Source organism: Halictus rubicundus, chromosome 9 (assembly GCF_050948215.1).
Source record: "Halictus rubicundus isolate RS-2024b chromosome 9, iyHalRubi1_principal, whole genome shotgun sequence".
Lineage (NCBI taxonomy): Eukaryota > Metazoa > Arthropoda > Insecta > Hymenoptera > Halictidae > Halictus > Halictus rubicundus.
Window position 1 is genome coordinate 8,106,392 of NC_135157.1, and position 19,186 is coordinate 8,125,577.

The 19,186-nt window shown below is 44.0% G+C and overlaps 1 protein-coding gene across 2 annotated transcripts in view; it reads right to left on the bottom strand.

Moving 5' to 3' along the window:
- LOC143357125 (protein SCAI) overlaps nucleotides 1–13,016 on the bottom strand; it is a 37,935-nt gene extending 24,919 nt beyond the window's left edge. For both annotated transcript variants that reach the window (XR_013082771.1, XM_076793374.1), the window contains exons 1-2: nucleotides 12,712–13,016; nucleotides 5,152–6,002 (exon numbers count right to left, since the gene is read on the bottom strand). Coding sequence is in view for 1 of the 2 variants with exons in the window: in XM_076793374.1 (XP_076649489.1) it covers nucleotides 5,152–6,002; nucleotides 12,712–12,905 (1,045 nt within the window). In the remaining variant the exon portion in view is untranslated. The remainder of the gene's footprint in view (nucleotides 1–5,151; nucleotides 6,003–12,711) is intronic.
- Between the last annotated feature and the right edge of the window lie 6,170 nt (nucleotides 13,017–19,186).

The window sequence follows — 19,186 nt, forward strand, 5'->3', positions numbered from 1 at the left end:
TTCCGTCTTTCTCTTTCTCCTCCCTCTTCGCTTCTCTTTCTTTCTTTCTTTTTATTTTTTTTTCTTGGCTATTCGGCGGCCCCTTTGCATCGGGGAACGATCTTCCGTGCGTCGCGTATTCCCGCGCAGAAAAGAATTTTCGAGCGACAAGGTCACACGACGAGAGCGGACCGAATTCGCGAACTGCAATGTCCGAGATAATAACGTGAACTATGGAATACGAAGAATGGAAAGTGAGCGGTATATAGCGGAACACGAGGCTGCAACGCGAAACGAAAAAGCAGTCGGAAAAGACCTGGCGCACGCTCGCCCACGTATGCACTCGAACCCTTGCATTTGCAGCTTTCAGCGGATGGAACGTGTATGTTAAACTCAAGTGTTTAAAACAGCAGTGTGTCTGTTACATTTTCTTTGATGCCTCTGCTCCGCGTTCTGCCACAATATTATCGAAAAATCCCGGTGCGCAACATTCAAACGTTCTATCGTTATTACCAAAAAATATTGTAACACTCTCGACAAAATTGCTATGAAACGCTTCAGCAGCCTTGTTTGCTAAAAAAAAAACACCCTCCTCAATTTGACCTTGCTTTCAGAATATAAAAGATAAAAAAATGTTTGCATGATGCTTATCGCTAGACTGCCGATTTTTATGCACGATAAAAATTGTCTGTATTAATTGCAAGACACAGGAGCTACATAGACATTTATTTCTTCGTCTAATCATTTTAACCAGCTGTAAGTGGCACAGTAAGATTTTTAAGTGGATTGAATGTTCTCACCGTTTTGTGTTTCGTCTAGGCTAAGGGACTCAATTACTGTGGGGGTGCCAATTACTGTATATATATATATATATAAATATCTTTTTTAATATTAATTACGTTTTAAAAATAAGTATAATTAATATAGGCACAGTAATTGGCGCCCCCACAGTACTGGAGTCCCTCACCCTATTTCGTTATAAATGAGGAGAATTTAGGATTTTTACAATAAACAAGTGGAGGAAGAATTTGTTATTTGGCTTCTGTCCCTTGCAAATGACACAGAGATTTTTTTATAAAAATCCACAGTCTATTTATCATTAATAACTTGCTGGAAGAAAAGGAAAATTTATGCCCGCGGTATATCTAAATTTTCTTCAATGACTGAATATTGCTAACAAAAAGATGAAATTTTATTGCTACGTGAAATCACTCGGATCGCTGTTTAGTAGTTCGAGATCCTCATCAGGAGTCCGACTCGATATTAAAATGCAACGGATTAACGAGATTAACGGTACGCTGTTTCGTTCCGCATTTTCGCTGCTAATTTACAGTTTACTGGAACTTTTTAATCAAGCGTCGCTATAAGTGCTGTTCATTTCGTAGCATCCCCGTATGACCTAAATGATCCCTGCCGCTGATAGCGGGCCTGCGTACGGCGCCAGCGGCACGAATCAACTGTTCCGTAATCAGAAAAGTATCGAATAAATGTCGCGCGAGCCGGGAAACGGTCTGTCCCCCGTAAAATGAAGGAGACAGTGATCAGAGATTGATCGAAAGATAGCCGTGGGCGGTCGGATATATACGATATATATGTGTATGTATATCGGGTACACGTGGAATATTAGGAAACCATCTAAACGACCTGGATTTTCTGTTTAGTTAATACGACGGCCATCGCGATAAGAGGTCACGGTCACGCAGTCGTGCATCCCCGCCGAGGTCACTCTCGAGATGTCTCCTTTCAATCCGCATGAAACTTGCACGAGGATGGCCGCTAATTAAAGAGGGGAAGAGAGCGAAAGGGAAAAAGAAAATAGAAAAGATGCTGTATCCCGCGGTACCTCTCGCGCGAGACACACTGATCTTTTAGTGGATCCAATTAAGAAACAGGCGTTCGTTTCTGACGTTTCGGAGCTACCGAGAAGAAACCTCCCTTTTCCTGAATAATAACTTGATCCTGGGATCATGTAGACCCCCAAGACGAACGAGATTATTAGAATCCGTTCTCGAACGATTGGTATAATGATGGCATAAAATTTGTTTAAATTTGTGTAACAGCCGAAATATTTTAGAAGGGTTAAATCGATGTTGTTGGATAAAATGCGAAGAGTGTCTCCTTCACATCCCTAAAAAGTTTACTCTGATATCATCAACCTGTTAGCGCCGACGTATTTTAAGAGGATTCGAGGGAGGATGACGGGTAGCCAGTAAACTTTCTAACGATTTATGAGACCACGCGGAGCTATAGGTGCACGATGACTGTTGATCATGCTGGGTCATCCGAATATCGATTGTCTCCTGAATCTTTATCCGAGAGAAATATGAGAGAATATCAAGTGTGTCGATCAACCTGATTTAAAAGCCTAACACCATTGATGAAAAGTGTCAATTCTTTAGAGCGAAGCACCCCCTATAAGGGGGTTGTATTCTACGACCTGAAAACCGCTTAAAATCGTTCTGTTTGTAATCGAGCATGTATAATTAACAGAGGCGTGAATTTTCTCGAGCATTTTGCGATTTTGGCCCAGTGTGCGTCGATGGTCGACGCATGTAGGGTGTCAGGGGTGGTGCGAAGTCTTGGTGAGCGGGTAGGGTCGCCACAGCCACGAAGCCCTTGAGGCTGGGTTATGGGAGAGAAAGGCGATAGTCCGATTCTCAGATCCAATTAGCGGGTAAGATCCCGGCCCGTGGACGTTCACGGATCCGCGGACCGGTGTAACGGGGCCCGCGTAACACCGCTGCGACACCGGCTTATCTGTTGGCGGCTCTGTTCCGATCCAGGGAACACGGAAAACCCGTTCCCTAGATCGACGGGCAAAGCGTCCGGATTACCCCAGGCCGGCGAGGAAACTGACCGAAAACACCGACACGCGTCCGCCTTCGGCTTCGCCGAGCGAGTGATTCGCTTTAACCGTGCATCAGTGGCTGCCCTCTACCGTGATAAGTAATTTTCGGCCGATCAGCGTTCCCCGGGCCCATCTGACTCCCTCCCTCCCTCCTCCTTCACCCTCTCGCTGCACGACCCTTCTTTCCAGCATCGCCCTCCGCTTCCCTCCCCGTCGCATCGTTCGCGTATTTTTATAGCGAGCTATTCTCGTGAGAGACTTTCACCATGAAAGAACGTTGCCAGACTTTGATCGCTCTTGCTCGCTATCGAAAATTCCCTCAATAGACCGGTTTTCGAAACGACTGAATCATTTGGCCGGAGATCTCACTGCGGCACGTCCTTCTTTTAACATGTTTCTGTTCATACATTTTTTCTAGAAAGGTCTTGGCACAGTTTTTTCAATGTTTCTTTGCTGCTTAGAAAGATTAATTGTTTGAAAACGACATCTTAATAGTGCGGACTTTTTTAGTATATTTAAGCGGCTTGGTAATTTGTAACTAGACTGTGGATCTTTTAAAATAACAATCGTCAGATAAATACGTATTTTTTCTGTTAATCGATAAATTTGCACTGTTTCGTATATTACCTACTCGTTTTTGTTATAACTGTACTGCGGATCTTTACGGAAAATAAAAATTGGAGCGGGAGCCAAACTGAAATTTCTTTCTTCTTTCAATAATTTTTATAAGTTTCTTAAATTCTTTTAATCTGTCCACTGCCTTAAATTTTACCTACATATTTTTGCCAAAAATGCATAAAATCCACAGTGTAGTTGAAACTGTTTGATAATTTCCTGTGATTTTAATAATTGTAGACTGAACAGTTTTGGACCATATAGAATGATAAAAAAAGTACCGTATAGGAAACATTGAGATTTTGAGAAATATATAAAAATGGCACTTGAAATTAGTGTTGCCCAGGGGCTAAAAAGTTATATACAGGGTTAATCGTATTTTTCGGATTGGGAAAGCTCTCGTTGTACGCTTGTACTAAATATTTAACGAGATGTTATGTTCGGTGAGTGTATGGTTAAGTATGATAGTAGAGTTGAAAGAAGTAGTATCCTATTTGATATACGGACTATCTAATCAGCTCGAAAACTTTCTTAAGATAAAGTAATTCTAGCTGACTGTCATCTCTCGGCTAATGCTATCAATTAAGCGACAAATGCAACACCGTATTTTACGATCATCGAAACAACAAAGACGTAGCCTAAGAGCAACAACGGCGCAAAAGTGTACGGCCAGCACATCTGAAGGCAAGATTACACAATGACTCGGGAATCGTGGTATTCTTTATGCTACATGTGCGCATAATCATTTTCCCTCTGCCAGTGAGCGTGAACACCTAACAAGCAACGGCAACACACAGCCAAGTGACAATCGCAAAATCCTGGTAAAATTATAATCTGCCAACATTTATGTTTAAGGGATGATGAAAGGTCTTGTTTAGAGTCTTCAAAGTTAGGGGTGGGAAGCATACTTTATCAAATATTCTGGTAACAGTTAGATATGCAAAAACCATTAAAAACGGCAAAACTGTTGTACATGTATCCCTTAATAAACAATTTAGAGATTATATAAAACCCGCTTCCTCATCAAAGTCGATTATCACTTTGGCATATTTTCTTGTTAGGCGAACAGCCAAATGGAAAATTGTTTAAGGGCTGCCTCCTGCTTCCAATTTTATAATTTAACATTCTTCAATATGATACATATACAAGTTTGAAAAATTTCCAATTTTGTTTTCTCTGATAGGTCTCTGATTGTCTGACACAATGCCTCGAGAATCTCAAAAGTCATTTAATTCGATTGAACCTTTGCAAGGGCATTCTGTACTTCCCGGCAACGGCACACTCTTTATATTTCACTATTTGAAATTCTAATTAACAGCTGCACTCGTAGAGATAAAAAATTGCTCTCATATTTTCGTACAATACTGTTTTACAATCGCACTACTCGAGTATCAGCCACGAACAGGATTATTTCCAAGTCTCTCCCAAACCAGCTACGGCTGCTCGTGCCGAATGCAGCATCTGTAGCACATAAAAATTCTAGCTACTCCCGAAACACATATTACAATTTCCCAAGCTCTACCTTAACAAAAAGAAATGCCTGAAACGTGATAGCGGAGGCAGCCAGCTAAACACCCGAAACAACCCGTAAGCTCTCGGGGCAACCTACTAGCACAGTATCTCACGATTCCCGCGTCACAGCAACGACTCAGCCAATGCTCTAAGATCACGGGAAGCCGGCTGGGTTAACGATCAAAGCTGAGACTCACTTTCTTCCGGATGCTTGACGGTGGAGAAGCAGCCGTCCGCGGACAGGTAGAGCAGAAGCGCCCCGTTCGCGGGCAGCTCCTTGAACCCGCTCGCGAGGAACACCTGCACCTGGCTGTAGGTGGGCTTGTACAGCAGGTACTTGTGTGGATTGTCGCGTCTCGCCGCGCCGTTCTCCGCGCCGGGATACGGTCCCGGCCTGAAGGGCATTCTGCCGGCCGGCGAGGCGTCGTGCAGGTGGTTAGGGTCGTCCCTGGGCTCCCTCTCGAGGGTCTGCAGCATCCTGAACATGTCCATCGAGAGCTCGCTGAACTTGACCTGGTCGGCGCAGTTCCCGACGATCAGGATCTCCTGCAGTGATAGGCACATGGGTGGCGTACGTTCGACGGGCGGCGAGGTCTGCGGGCCGAGTCTGTGGGTCAGTATCACCGGGTTCGAGTCCGTGTGAACGACACCGACCGCCGACTCGGCCTTCACGAACGCCTTGATCTCGTCGAGCACCAGGTTCCACTCGAGCTGGTCGTCCGGCTCGTAGGTGCTCGTGTAGTCGACGATCTGGGCGTCGAGCTCCTGGACAAGCTCACGGACCAGCTTCATACGGTTCAACAGCAGACAGACCACGATGAAACGGGCGTAGTACCTCAGCTTCTTCACCATCAGGTCGCTCCGGTCCTCCTTCGCCGCACGGCTGTAGTACGCGCGGCCGCGTATCGCCGCGTAGAACGAGTAGGCCTCGTGCAGGTAGCTGGTCTCGCTGGTGCGGAGGTAATAGTGGTAGTAGAGCTGGCCGATCTTGCTCGCGATCTCGCCAATCTGCCATCTCTTCAGGCCGTACTTCGTGTCCAGTATCGTCCTGAAAGTAGGGGAATCGTGGTTCAGATCTTGACGCTTCGAAACGCCCGAACGGATACCGGGTCCCGAGTTCATCGATTCGCGATATCGGCTGATGAAAATCGTCGTGTTACCGGGATATCGTGATTCGACACGGCAGAGGAAGGGGTGATAATCATTTTTTTTTTTTCAGATTACAACGAAGACATTTCGCGGAGAACATTTGTTGCGTCTACTGGACTTACAGTCAGCGAAAAAAGTCTCGGTAATTATATACTTCTGCGATTCCTCACCGATTTTCATGACCTTCAAATATAATTGTTGTCAAGGTCATCATTCTGAACAACTTTTCCCTATACGTGGTACCGCCCCTAGGCTTTTTAGATATTCACAAAATACTGATAGGATAACTATAGCGAACTCTGTTCTTCAGGGCGGGGGAGAGGCTCCACCCTTCTTCCTGCACCTACTCCCCCAGAAATCTAACCAGACCTAACCAAAATTCATTAAAAAGCTGTACAAACCTGAGTGTTAAAATATTCTTCATACATCATTTGGTAAACTAACTCTTCCAAGTTCTTGAAAAAACTCAAGTCACGTGGTCCACTTTTAAAAAAAGTCACATCATTTTATCGGGTGTAGGGAGACTTCTTTGACTGACGGTATATGTAGGGAAACAAATTTACTCTAGATAATGTATTGTTTTTGCTAGTAAGAAGCGTAAGTAACATAACCGGAAGAACAAAAAGTTTTTGTCATAAAAGAAATATTTCTTGCGAATTAACCGAGTTAAAGTGTTTTCTGCTGGAATCTTCTCGATAAAGGCACGTAGTATCGATATTCATAAATGAAATTTTTTAATCGTTGATATTTTCAAAGACGAAGTTAAAGTTTCTGAAGCTATGCGTGTTGACATTTTGGCCCCCCATAACGGAGAGGTCCGGATATAACTTGAATGAATGTTATAACGTGCAAGAGGTACTTTGGGTTTGACAATATAAAAGACTCTGCATAATTAACAAGATTAGATCCATTAACAAAATTTCTACTTTTATCAATTAACTGTAGTCTATTTATTATAACCTATCTACAATGTCCGCAAATTCCGCACGAGACATTCATATCTTCCAATTCAGAATTAAATACGCGTTATTTTTAGTTTGAATCATCAAACGGGCAAACTTCAATACAAGGGTTGCTACCCTCGCTTTTTTTTTTTAAATTCCTGTGCCCAACAAAAAGTTATGATTATCGCAATACAGTGCAGAAAAATCATAAAACTTTACAATTCAAAGTATATTTTTATCTCTGATAGTTTCAGAGGCAGCCTCAAGGGTGGCAATTTTCTGAGGGTGATTCCATCCCTTAAACTTTATTAACTGGGGTACAAAAGATAGGATTGTTTCCATTACTTTTGTTTCGTCTACGAATCTGCAATGAAAAGTTTCACGAATACTAAATACTAATCTTACTGTAAAAAAAGCAAAAAAAAAAAGAACAATGTAATGTAATACAATATAAATTAAATATTATAGTAAAAGCCTCTGCTGAGGCCTAAAATGTTAAAAATAAAAATATAAGAGCGACAGAAAACGATGATAGGTAAAGTACATTTGATGATAAAGACATTGCTTGCACTGACAATAACGATAACAGTACTGAAACTTAACTATACATCGATAATAGTATTAACAGAAGCAGAATGTTTAAATCTCGACATCTGCCTGAAATCCTTCAATGGACCATCGATTAAAACACATTTTTCAGTAATAAAAAACAGACTGCCGTACAGAACCTGTTACAATAATACAAATTACTACAAACACACCACGTTACAAATCATAACACTAAATCTACACGTATAACGTCGATCTCTAAAAACTTCAACGAAACCAAAACGAGCTATTTCAGCACAAACAACTTGCATAATCTTGCACAAGCAGCCGAACAATAACGCAATCTACGAACAATTACTCGGAGAAACACTCTTTGAAAATGATACTTTGAGGAACACTTTGTACATACAATTTCATTAATTCGGCCCGGTTTTATCTCGCGAGGAGTTAATCACTTTGCCGGAACGAACCGGGTCTAAATGGCGGATCGTTCATTGGCAGGGGCCGATAAACGAGAGGCGGGAAAGAATAAATGGTCGGCGCCGGGGACTGCAGAAACCGTTTAACGATTTCTGCGTGGGCGAGTTTCCTCGGGATAAAATTCGCTCGGCGTGAAAAAACCCGCGGAATCCGGCGATGCTTAGGGAAGAAGCCGCGGGAAGAGGGAAACAATGGTCGGGGGGGGGGGAGACGGCGTTGTCTGCCACGGCAGACGTCGACAACAAGATACAGGAGACAGAGGAGCCGCGGTCCCGCGGGCGGCGATACTTTTCAAACGGTACACAAGCCCGCGAAAAACTTTTCCCCGAGCATTGTCTGCCAGCGGCGAACGCGGAAACCGATCTCCCCTGAATGAGCACGTGCGAGAGTCCGTTCCCGATATTTATTAACAGTCGGACGCGAGCGCCGAGGTCGTTTTCAAGCCAGGTGTCGCGCGGCGAGCGTTCGAACGGCCGCCAAGTGAATGCCTGAATAGACAATCGACTCTTTGTCGAGTTACCCGGCCGACGCCACTTTACGATCAAAAGGAAAGGGACAAAGGGTCGAAGATTACGGAATCGAATGGGTAAATGAAAGATCCCTCCCGCGAACCCAACCCGGCGAACGTCTTCCAGACGCGATCGTACGTGGCGAACATGATACCCTGCTATTTGTCTACAGCATTCTCTCTGTAACTGTCGCAAGGGTCTCCACCGTAACTGTCGAAATTTTATCCCCACCACAGGGGAGGATTCCCCTTGAAACAGTGTAATAAATATTCATTTCATTCGCGAATGCAGAGCTACGAGAATTCATGTCCTAATATTTATTCCCTAACAACACTTTTTGAAGAAATTCCTAAAGATAAGGTTCCTCTACACAGAAACCCCACAGGGAGACTAACACAATCGTTTACCAAACTTGAAAAATCAAGTTTTACTAAAATCTGTTAAGTAAACGAAATTTCATTAGGATCTACGAGGTACGAGAGTGTCAGTAAAATCATTTCTGTATGATAAACTTTGTCTTCTCTATTTTACTTATACCACGCTTGATTTATCAATTGATTAAACACAAAGACATTTAGTAATTCAAGAATTGTTTTAAGTTATAATTAGACTGCGGATTTTATACATTTATGACAAAAATTGTGGACTTTTAAATAGCAAAAATATTGAAAAAATTTGAACATACTACTATATTATTTTCAATCTGCTGAACATAATAAGAGAGAAAATAAGTGTCTACTTCACTTCAGTTCGTTGCAATTCAGGTAAAAAATTTTTATTTTGCATAAAGATCAGCAGTCTAGTTACAATACAGTAATAGTGGTGGTTTAGAGGGAAATGCAAACGATTAACCCTCCGTAGGCTTATGCCGGAGTGATTCGTGACCCGTCACAGTAGCGATGGGGATGAGTTCAACATTTATTAGTGAAATATCGGTGTGAGTCAGAAGTGACTTCGGACCCAAACGTTTATGGTTAAACGAGTTGTTTTGTGCGACTTCGATGAACATTGGTGTGGCACTTAGCGTATCAAAGAAAATGTAGAAGTTCGAGGGGAATTTTGAAAAACGAAAGATGTTCATTTGGATGCCAGCTTAACACTAGAACTGCCGAGTAATAATTACGACCGATGTATATTGCTTTATAATAATGACAAGACTACATCTATTCAAACCTCATACCATTTTTATTCCAACATGTGCTTCGATAACGAAGTTCACTAAAAAAATTCTGATAGAAACATTTTTATCATTTCAGTAATCATGAAATAAGTAATTAGGAACCAGTCATCTTGACTGGTTCGGTAGTTCTAGCGTTAACCAGTTAACTGTGTTTGACGAGTATACTCGTCGTGAAGAAATGGCAATATTTCGTGTCATGACGAGTATACTCGTCAAAACAGCTATAATTCAAACAGCGGTTAATTTTTGCGACGCAACTTAGGTACACATTTTTCAAAGAGGTCGCAACAGCTAACTGGTTGAAAGAAATACACGTTTCAGAAACCGTTCCCGATCCGTTTCGTCTTGGACGTGCCGGTTCCTGGCTCACAATCGGTCTTCGGATCGGGGGTGTGCGGGGGTGGGTTCGCGCGAACGTTCGCGTTGGAAGAGTGGGACACGTTTAAGCGTCTGTGCGATACACGGAACGTGTTACGGGGGTGGTTTTCGCCGTGAAATTACGCGGCGTCGATACGGTTCAACGAAGGCACGGCCTGGGATCGTGTATCCGCAGTACACGAGGGCTCGGTCACGTGGCCACCCCAAGAATCTCTGTGATCGCGCAATTAAGCGCACGCTTTCAGCTTTTATTTTAACGAAGGAACTGCCCGCGGTGCACGGACACGGACACACGAGGAAAAGAAGAAACAAGAATAACAAAAAATCGATCGGCAGAATTGGCAGACCGTTAAAACATACCCTGCCAGCGATTCACTAAAAATATCCGTGATGGGCTAGGGAACCGTGGCTAATACGTACAGTTTGCGCCAGAAGTATACACCCTGCTTAGGATATTTAGTATTATTCGAGACTCTCTTTGGTCGACCTCTTTCTTTCCAACGTTCTATCTGCCGAATTTCGCGCGTTTTGATGGACTGCTCGTTCTGTTATACTACACTATTATGTACGAGCGTGAGAAATATTTTTTTTTTTGGGTCTTCTTTGGCGGTTTAATGGTGAGCACGGTGTTGGACTGTGGATTTTATTTATCTATAGCATTTGGAACTGTGCAAACTACGATCAAATAAACGATTTCAGTGAAATTTTAAATAATTTTTCTACATCATATTATTTGAACATTAACACGTTCGCTACCGTCACTGTCTCTATACTTAAAGATAGTCAAATGAATTTTATCCACTTTGTTGTTTAAAGTCATGGCACACGGCATAATATTCAGGGAATCCTTGATTTTCTTTTCTTGTATTGTTTTAATATTTCATAGACATAATACGTTAAATTTGACGAAGTATTTTAATAAGACAAACAGCGAAACAAATGCTGGTAGCGAACACGTGCTAGTATCTATTATGATTATGTTTTCATTTGTAGATTAATGACTATGTGTATTCACTGTGGAGCGAATGTTTGTAATAGTCTGTAGTCGAGGGTGGTTTATATTCGTACCAGACAATTTTTTACGACTTTTTGTGACTCAAAAGAGTTATTTGTTTGTTGAAAGTGTGTTTAAAACTGTTCGCTCGAATTTCAAGTGGTTCATGCAATGTATGGTCGGAGAAAATTCATATTTACAGAATATAATATCATAAACAATTTTAACGATGTTTAATTAATGGTCTCGCTGCATTTTCAATCAAATAGAAGCTTCTGGGCAGAAAATAAGTTTGAAGTAGTATGTAGAGATGTACGATAATAACATCCACGAGATGTTTATAGTAATTTCAGTTTCGTACAGTTTCTAATCGATTCTAATTCCCATAAATCAATCGCCAACATACCGAAACACTCAGAGCGGACTCAATTCGGACATTAACCGAAAATCGTTTGCGGAATAAAGGATGCAAATTATTAATAACTCGACCCAATACCATTTAAGAATTATAAATAGCATCATCTTCCACGAATCGAAGCCCAATTGCCCAACGTAATATCCTACAGAATTACAACCTCCCTGACGAACGAAACCAATTGATAACCCTAATTGCTAGACTGAGGATCTTTATGCAAAATACGCTGCATTTGCTTCCGCTCTCGGTGATCACGACAAATTAAGAACAACCTAACAGTATTCGTCCAATCGAATATCATCGCTGCATCGCATTTTACGTACACATTTTTTCCAATAAACGCATAAAATCCGCAGTCTACTAATTACGTGTCAACTGTCCACGATCGTTACACTATAAACAATCTTCGGGGAAGGTGATGATCGATCGCACACAACCTAAATCGTCAATCTCCGAGACTCTCCGTACACACCTCGACCTAGCATTTCCAATCACCGCTACGGTGACCATTCACGAAGCGTGTACGGCAGCCAGATGCACTGCACACTGGGCGGAAGAAACCGATGCATCCTGGTCCTCGAGGACGTAGAGTTTCGTGTGCACAGATCCGCGACGATCGGCATGAAGAGAACGTTATTCCTCGGCGGGCCGAAGGGTGTCCCGTGGCTGAACATCACTCGAGTTCGTCTCAAGTGGTCCACTGCGTTCCCTCCACCCAGTGTGCATGGTTCACTCGCGCGCACAGTCTCTAGCCACTCGTCACATGGTGTCCCGGAGCGCGAGGATCGGGATTCCTCGAGCAGAGAGGGATGTGATCCGGCGTGCTGGGCTCGCGAGGAGCCACGCGTTTTTCCGGCGGGCGCGAGTTAGGCCACCGAGTAGCCTGACACCGAACCGAGGTTGCAACGTGGGACGTGTCCAGCATTGAGATCCAGAGGAACGATCTCGACAGGACCTCGTGGCCGATCTCGAATCGATCCTCCGTGGGGGCGCAGCCACTCGATGACTCACCCTTAACCGTTGTGTCTCTTCCCCTTTGACTCTCTCTCTCTCTCTCTCTCTCTATCTTTCGCACCAGCATTCTTTCTCTCGCCATTTCTCTCTCTCTCGCTTTCTCTCTCTCTCTCTCTCTCTTTCACTCGCTCTTTGTCGGACTCACCTGTGCTGCTGCTGGAACTTCCAGAGCTTCGTGTAGATGTCAAAGGTGCGCCCGAAGTAGCCCTGCCACTGCTTGTGCCCGTACTGTGGCAGATCCCGGAGCCCGTTGAACAGCTGCTTGCTCTTCTCGAGCAGGTGGCAGAACTCCAGGACGACTTTGCGCTCGTGGTCGTCCATGCCAGCCATCATGACCATCTTTTCGGTGTATCGAGATCGCGGCCACTGGCTGGACGACGGCCCTTCAGACGACGGTCGCGGTGGCCCCGCGTGATGGCGCCTGCCGATTCCGCCACCCTCTCTTTGCACTCTGTGGCCGCACGACGCCGACGAACGCGCCGCGCCAACCCCGAACCAATCAATACTTGCCCATCCCGCATCAGGGGGCGCACTATGCGCGCCACCCGACGCCAAACACCACCGTGCCGAGAACACGGCCTACGGACGCGCCGCAACGTCCGCAGGGGACATCTGTGCGGGATCCTGCTGGACTTTCAACCCCTGTTCGTGCTTGCGATCGATGGATCCATCACCGGGGGTAAATGGAGGGAAGACCCGTGTGGGGAGGTTATCACGGGCTGCCACCCTGCTAAGGGTAGCTCGGTGGTTCAGAGTAAAGCGGGTGCGATGTCGCCACTGAAACTTGCGTTCTTCGGATCACGACGAGAGATTCTTTTTCGGATCTTGTGGAATGGGGTGGCTGAGTTTCAGCGTGGACATTTTTTCATTTTAAAGGCTGTCGCTCGACTAATAGCGTTGCGCTGTTCCGGATAGGTCACTGCATTCACATTTGAACTACAGTGGAACTCGTAAAAAGCAAAGAATTCTTCGAGTGTTTGAAAAACTGGAAAATGATAATACGTTACGATCCGTTCGATTGTCTTTAATTCGTCGAGCACGGTTGGACCACCCCGTACAATATCAATCTTTATACGCATAACAAGAGAAAGTGAAAGAATCACTTGCATACATCATATTTTGGGGTAGACTCTTGATCCTCAAGAGTGCACACCTGCATATGTGCTATACGAACTCCCAACACAAGTACGCTTAACACTGTCTCACCGAATGATCCACTTTCATCCCTCCCTCTCCCCCCGTCATCATCGAATCTTGAACCGTAATGACCGTGCTCGAACCCGGTCCCGTTCCTTTTTTCAATAATTAAAATTTCATAGTCCGGGTGGGGGAAGGGGGATGAAGGAGACCGGCGGTTGCGAATCTGGGGTGAACGAAGGGGGTGGCGCTCGACACTTTCGTTGTCGTGGCTCGTTACGGCTGCAGAAACGGTGGGAGTTTTGCCGCCCTGCTGGTCGGCCGCCGCCGTCGGCGGAGATTAATTAACTAGATAACGTTCGGTGGCTGCGAGGGAACGTCGAAAGAGGAGGGTCGTCCACGGTCAGACGGAGAGAGGAACAACCCCTCCAAGCCCCGTGGGGGTGGAACGGTTCAGGAGACCGTACAACCATTCCGGTGAACCCCATGACTAGCGATGGGCTCAAGACCAGATTGACGGAAGTTTGGGAACACTTTCTACCGGGGGATGGGGGTGGAACTGATTGAACCGTTGCAGAATGTCAGAAGTATCCAACCCGTGCAATTTATTTTGATATTGTCAAAAAGGTAACAATTGGCGGTGCTAATTCTTAGAATATTTGTCAAATTCTCTTCTCACTTGTTCAACCGATTCCACCCTTAACCAGTTAGCTGTTGCGACCTCTTTGAAAAATGTGTACCTAAGTCGCGTCGCAAAAATTAACCGCTGTTTGAATTATAGCTGTTTTGACGAGTATACTCGTCATGACACAAAATATCGCCATTTCTTCATGACGAGTATACCCGTCAAACACAGTTAACTGGTTAAAGAGTGCCATAAGCGAAATTCCTGCCTGTGCATTTTGTTTTAGTAACGCTAAAAGGGTGACAATGGTTGATGCTAATTCTTAGAATATTTGTCAGATTAGTTTTACACTTGTTCAACTGATTACACCCTCCACCCCTGCTACTATAACATCGAGTCTTGCGATACAGGTTTCGCAGAAAGTTTACTAAATATGTATGTCACTAATTTCTTTCGAGCCGGAATAAAATTGTACTTTGTTATTCTCAATATGTAACCAAGTACATATGTTTATCTGTTGGAATCATTGAATCTCCGTTAAAAAATTTCTCGCTGTAAATAATGACGTAAATCAAGGTGGTAATATCTGGTGAGACACCCCTGTATCTCGCATTGACAGTTTTTTGTTGGTTCGAAGATGAATCTTGTCCAGCTAATTGTGGCATTCGAACCACTATGCGCGGGTCCTCCATCGGTGATACCTGAACGTTCACACCTCCCGTTGGATATCCCGGCAAGATGTAGAGCTGGACGATACGGGGACACCGAGAGAATTGAACGGCCGCTGCTAGCCATGACGGGGGTGTTTCAGAGTCGGACGGTCGGCTCTCGGCGTATATCGACTGTGTCGCCTCATCTACAAGTCAATCAGGCTCGCGTGCCAGCGACTCGTGAAGGCGGCTGGTACACGTAAGTAAGTAGCCGGCCCGCTGGCCAGCCAGCCGGTCAGCCCCGACCATAGATATACCTGCGCGGTGCCGCTGCCGCTACCTAATACGACCGCCGACACGGCCACCTTTATGCCGGGTATGCAAGTATAATGCGCCGCTGCATATATGAATGCTTATGGTAATCCGCGCGCGGTGCCAGCCTCGTTTCGACGTTGGCCCGGATGCCTGCTAGATAGACCACGGCCCCCGCCGCCCATTGTTATCGGTACAGTGTGTGCCCCACGTCGCTTTTCCTATCGGCCACCGAGCTACACACGATCACCGGCTCTCGCCCCTAATTTTGCGGTCCCGAACGAATCCGGCGAGGGGATACCGGCGAAAAACACGTTACACGCGCTGGACGTGGATAAGATACAAGCGAACGGAGAATAGTTCGATTTGGTATTGAGAGGTCATGTTCGGGGGCCATTTAGCTGCTGGAGACTTGGGTTGGACTGAAGGCGGTGGATTCCGTCGAGTCGTGGAGAAATTTGATTTGGGACAAATAGGGAACGCTCGTTTCCCCGGTTAGCCCATCGAGGAAGCTTCGAGATCAGGAAACTTGGATTGGGACTGAAAAGGGGCCAGGAGTTTTAATTAGTGACTTGATTTTGGGACGTATTAGGAAGGCTTGGTTCTAGTTAGTCTTCTGAGGAAGCATCAGAATCAGAAATCTTGGATTGGGTCTGAAACAGGATTAAGGACATTAATAAGAGACTTGATTCGACTTAACGGGGGTTAGAGACACTTGATTTGGAACAGATTAGGGAGATTTGTTCCTGGCTAGTTCATTAAGGAACGATCACGATCACTTGAATTGGGACTGAAGCAGAGCCAGCAACTTCAGTCACAGAAATATAAATTGAGATAGTCAGAAAGACTTGATTTAGGACGAACTAGGAAGGCTTGTTTCCCTGGTTAGCCCATCGAGGAAGCTTCGAGATCAGGAAACTTGGATTGGGACTGAAAAGGGACCAGGAGTTTTAATTAGTGACTTGATTTTGGGACGTATTAGGAAGGCTTGGTTCTAGTTAGTCTTCTGAGGAAGCATCAGAATCAGAAATCTTGGATTGGGACTGAAACAAGATTAAGGATATTGGTAGGAGATTACATTCGAATTAAGGGGTTAGATGGACTTGATTTAGAACAGATCAGGAAGGCTTATTCCTGGCTAGTTCATCAAGGAAGGATCAAGTGACTTGATACGACTTGAGGGGGTTAGAGAGACTCGATTTGGAACAGATCAGGGAGGTTTGTTCCTGACTAGTTCATTAAGGAAGGATCACTTGAATTGGGACTAAGCAGAACCAGCATCTTCAGTCACAGAAATGATGGAAATTGAGGGGGCCAGAAAGACTTGATTTGGGACTTGTTTCCCTGGTTAGCCCATCGAGGAAGCATCAAGATCAGGAAACTTGGATTAAAGCTGAAGCAGAAATAAGAGTTTTAGAGACGTGATTTGGGACATATTAGGAAGGCTTGGCTCTAGTTAGTCTTCTGAGGAAGCATCAGAATTAGAAATCTTGAATTGGGACTGAAGCAGGATTAAGGATATTAATAAGAGACTTGATTCGACTTAACGGTCAGGAAGTTGACCTAATTATTGCATCTAACACCACCGTTCGAAAAATAACAATGAGCTTCCGAGCACTATACGTTCCATATGAAATGATATGTAATCTGATAAATCGCGACCTACAAAATCAGAAAAAATGAAATAAATTGTTGAAGGAATCTGGCATGTAGAACGCAAGTGACCAGCTCGTGATTTATTTTCGGCAAGGCTAATACAATGGATCTCGTCCGTCCAAAGAATCGGATCGCAAGGAGGATCGATAGGACCGGAAATCGCGTATGAATTTCAATCGGTGAGTCAGCTCGAATGCCATCGACTGTCGGTGAATCGTTGTCGAAACCGTGCCCTGTGCACATGGCCCGTGCCCATGACTCGAACCCAACCAGTGGCAGCCGGTCGTGTGGCCTGTCCGGGTATAGACAAGCGATCATATCGGGTCGTTAACTGATATTAATAGCAGGGCGCGGTGAACTAGCTCGGTGCTCACGCTCTCCGGTTTCTCTCCCTCTCCACACACCCCCTATCCCTTCTCCCGCCCAAGGGACCCTTGCCCTAATTGTAACAAATTAAATCACGCGATATCGACGATTCCCTCGGGTGAAATGAACAACCGGCCCGAAGCGTGCCGCGATTGTGCACGCCTTTTCAACGCTTTAATCTATCTTTACCGGCTATTGTTGCCAATTAAGGCGACCCGGACCCGATAGACCCGTGGCTCCACTACAGAAAAAGAAAAACCAGATTGAACCCTACACACGTCCTATCCAAGCTGATCATCTTTTTCATTGTTTCGTAATGATCTCTACTGAGATTTCTAACCAGGCCTCGGTTAGTGTGGAGAATTATTTTTCCTATCGCGTCATCACATTTTCGTCTTTCAACAATATACAACTCTTTTTAATGGTTGGACTGTGGGTGAAACATTATGTGTTAGAAATTTTCTTCTTTATCTATTCCATTAGATTGTAACTTGTTCGTTCAGTTGCAAGCATAAATGAACCGTTTAATGCGAAAGTGATGTAAGTCAATATTTGACTGCATCGTTCAACACCACGCCTCATTGGCATTGGATAAAATAATTTTAATATAGTTTTAGCATGATTTGCATAAGATTATATTATCCATTTATTAGCCATTTTTATTTGTTGGGTGTCTGTAGTTTGTTAACAAGTGAAGGGAAATATTGACTACGATCGAAATTACGTTACAATATTTAGTTCTGTGCAGAAATTAGAGTCACCATTACCGAAATGTTGCCTAAAAAAAGAAATGGCCGAGAACACCCACGAATAAATTCAATAATCTGCTAACATTTTCAGTGAAATACGATTAAGTAAATTTCTCGGAAACAAAAGATGCGAGCGGTTCTAGGAGACACTCTACGGAAAATATTGCGTCATTTTTATATCCGAAAAATAAAAATCAGCCGTTTTTCCGCACACTCTAAATAAAGCCATTATTTCCTTAACAAAGGCTCCTTTTTCACGTTCGTTCAGCCCGTTTCCTCTCGAACTCATTTTTCGTCCGCCACAAATTTTATTTCGTCCGATTATTTATCGTTTCGAGGCACAAAAAAAAAATAAAAATAAAAAAAATAGATACTTTGGTCGTTGCCGTGGATTTTTTATTTCTGGCCAGCGCGGCGCGGGTGAAAGGAACTTCTCGATAGAGCGCTCGACGGGATTTACAAGCATGCGAATAAACTCTTTTTAATATGCAGCGCTAACCTGTTGAATGCATTGTGTTCGTGACAAGCAGTGATTACATTTGTTCTCCGGAGTTAGATACATACATTTTTTATCATTCCAACGATCGTGTTGCCGATGATAACCGCGTTAACCGCTGCTCGGGATCGTTGTAGATCAAGGTCACTCTAATATATTACTTTCTGGCCTCTCGCAGGTAGAACGCTGCCGTTCGAAAAGAAACAAAAGGGATGCACGGAAATTCCGTGAACCGCAATCGGACGATTTGTCACTTTTGCCGTTCTCCTTTTTTCCACCCCCCTTGTTGCAAACCGTAGAATAAATCAATGGAACAGAAACAAAACAGGAAACGCACGGTTTTCGAACGACGAGTATATTCAAATTCAAACAGTTTTTTCGATCACTTTTACTTCACTATATCTTCGCGCAATGTTGTCCTCTGGTAAGAGAAATATTGGAAGATAAATCACTCGTAACAGAAATAACTGCAAATTTGTTGCAATCCAATAGACGTTCTTTATGCAGCACAGAGGATTGTGTAAATTCCTTTCAATTTTTAAAATAGGTCTAGATAGTACTTTGAAGAATTCAATTTTTATTTAAGAAGCGTCTAGTATGCACGTTTTCAAAGTAAATAAATTTCGTTA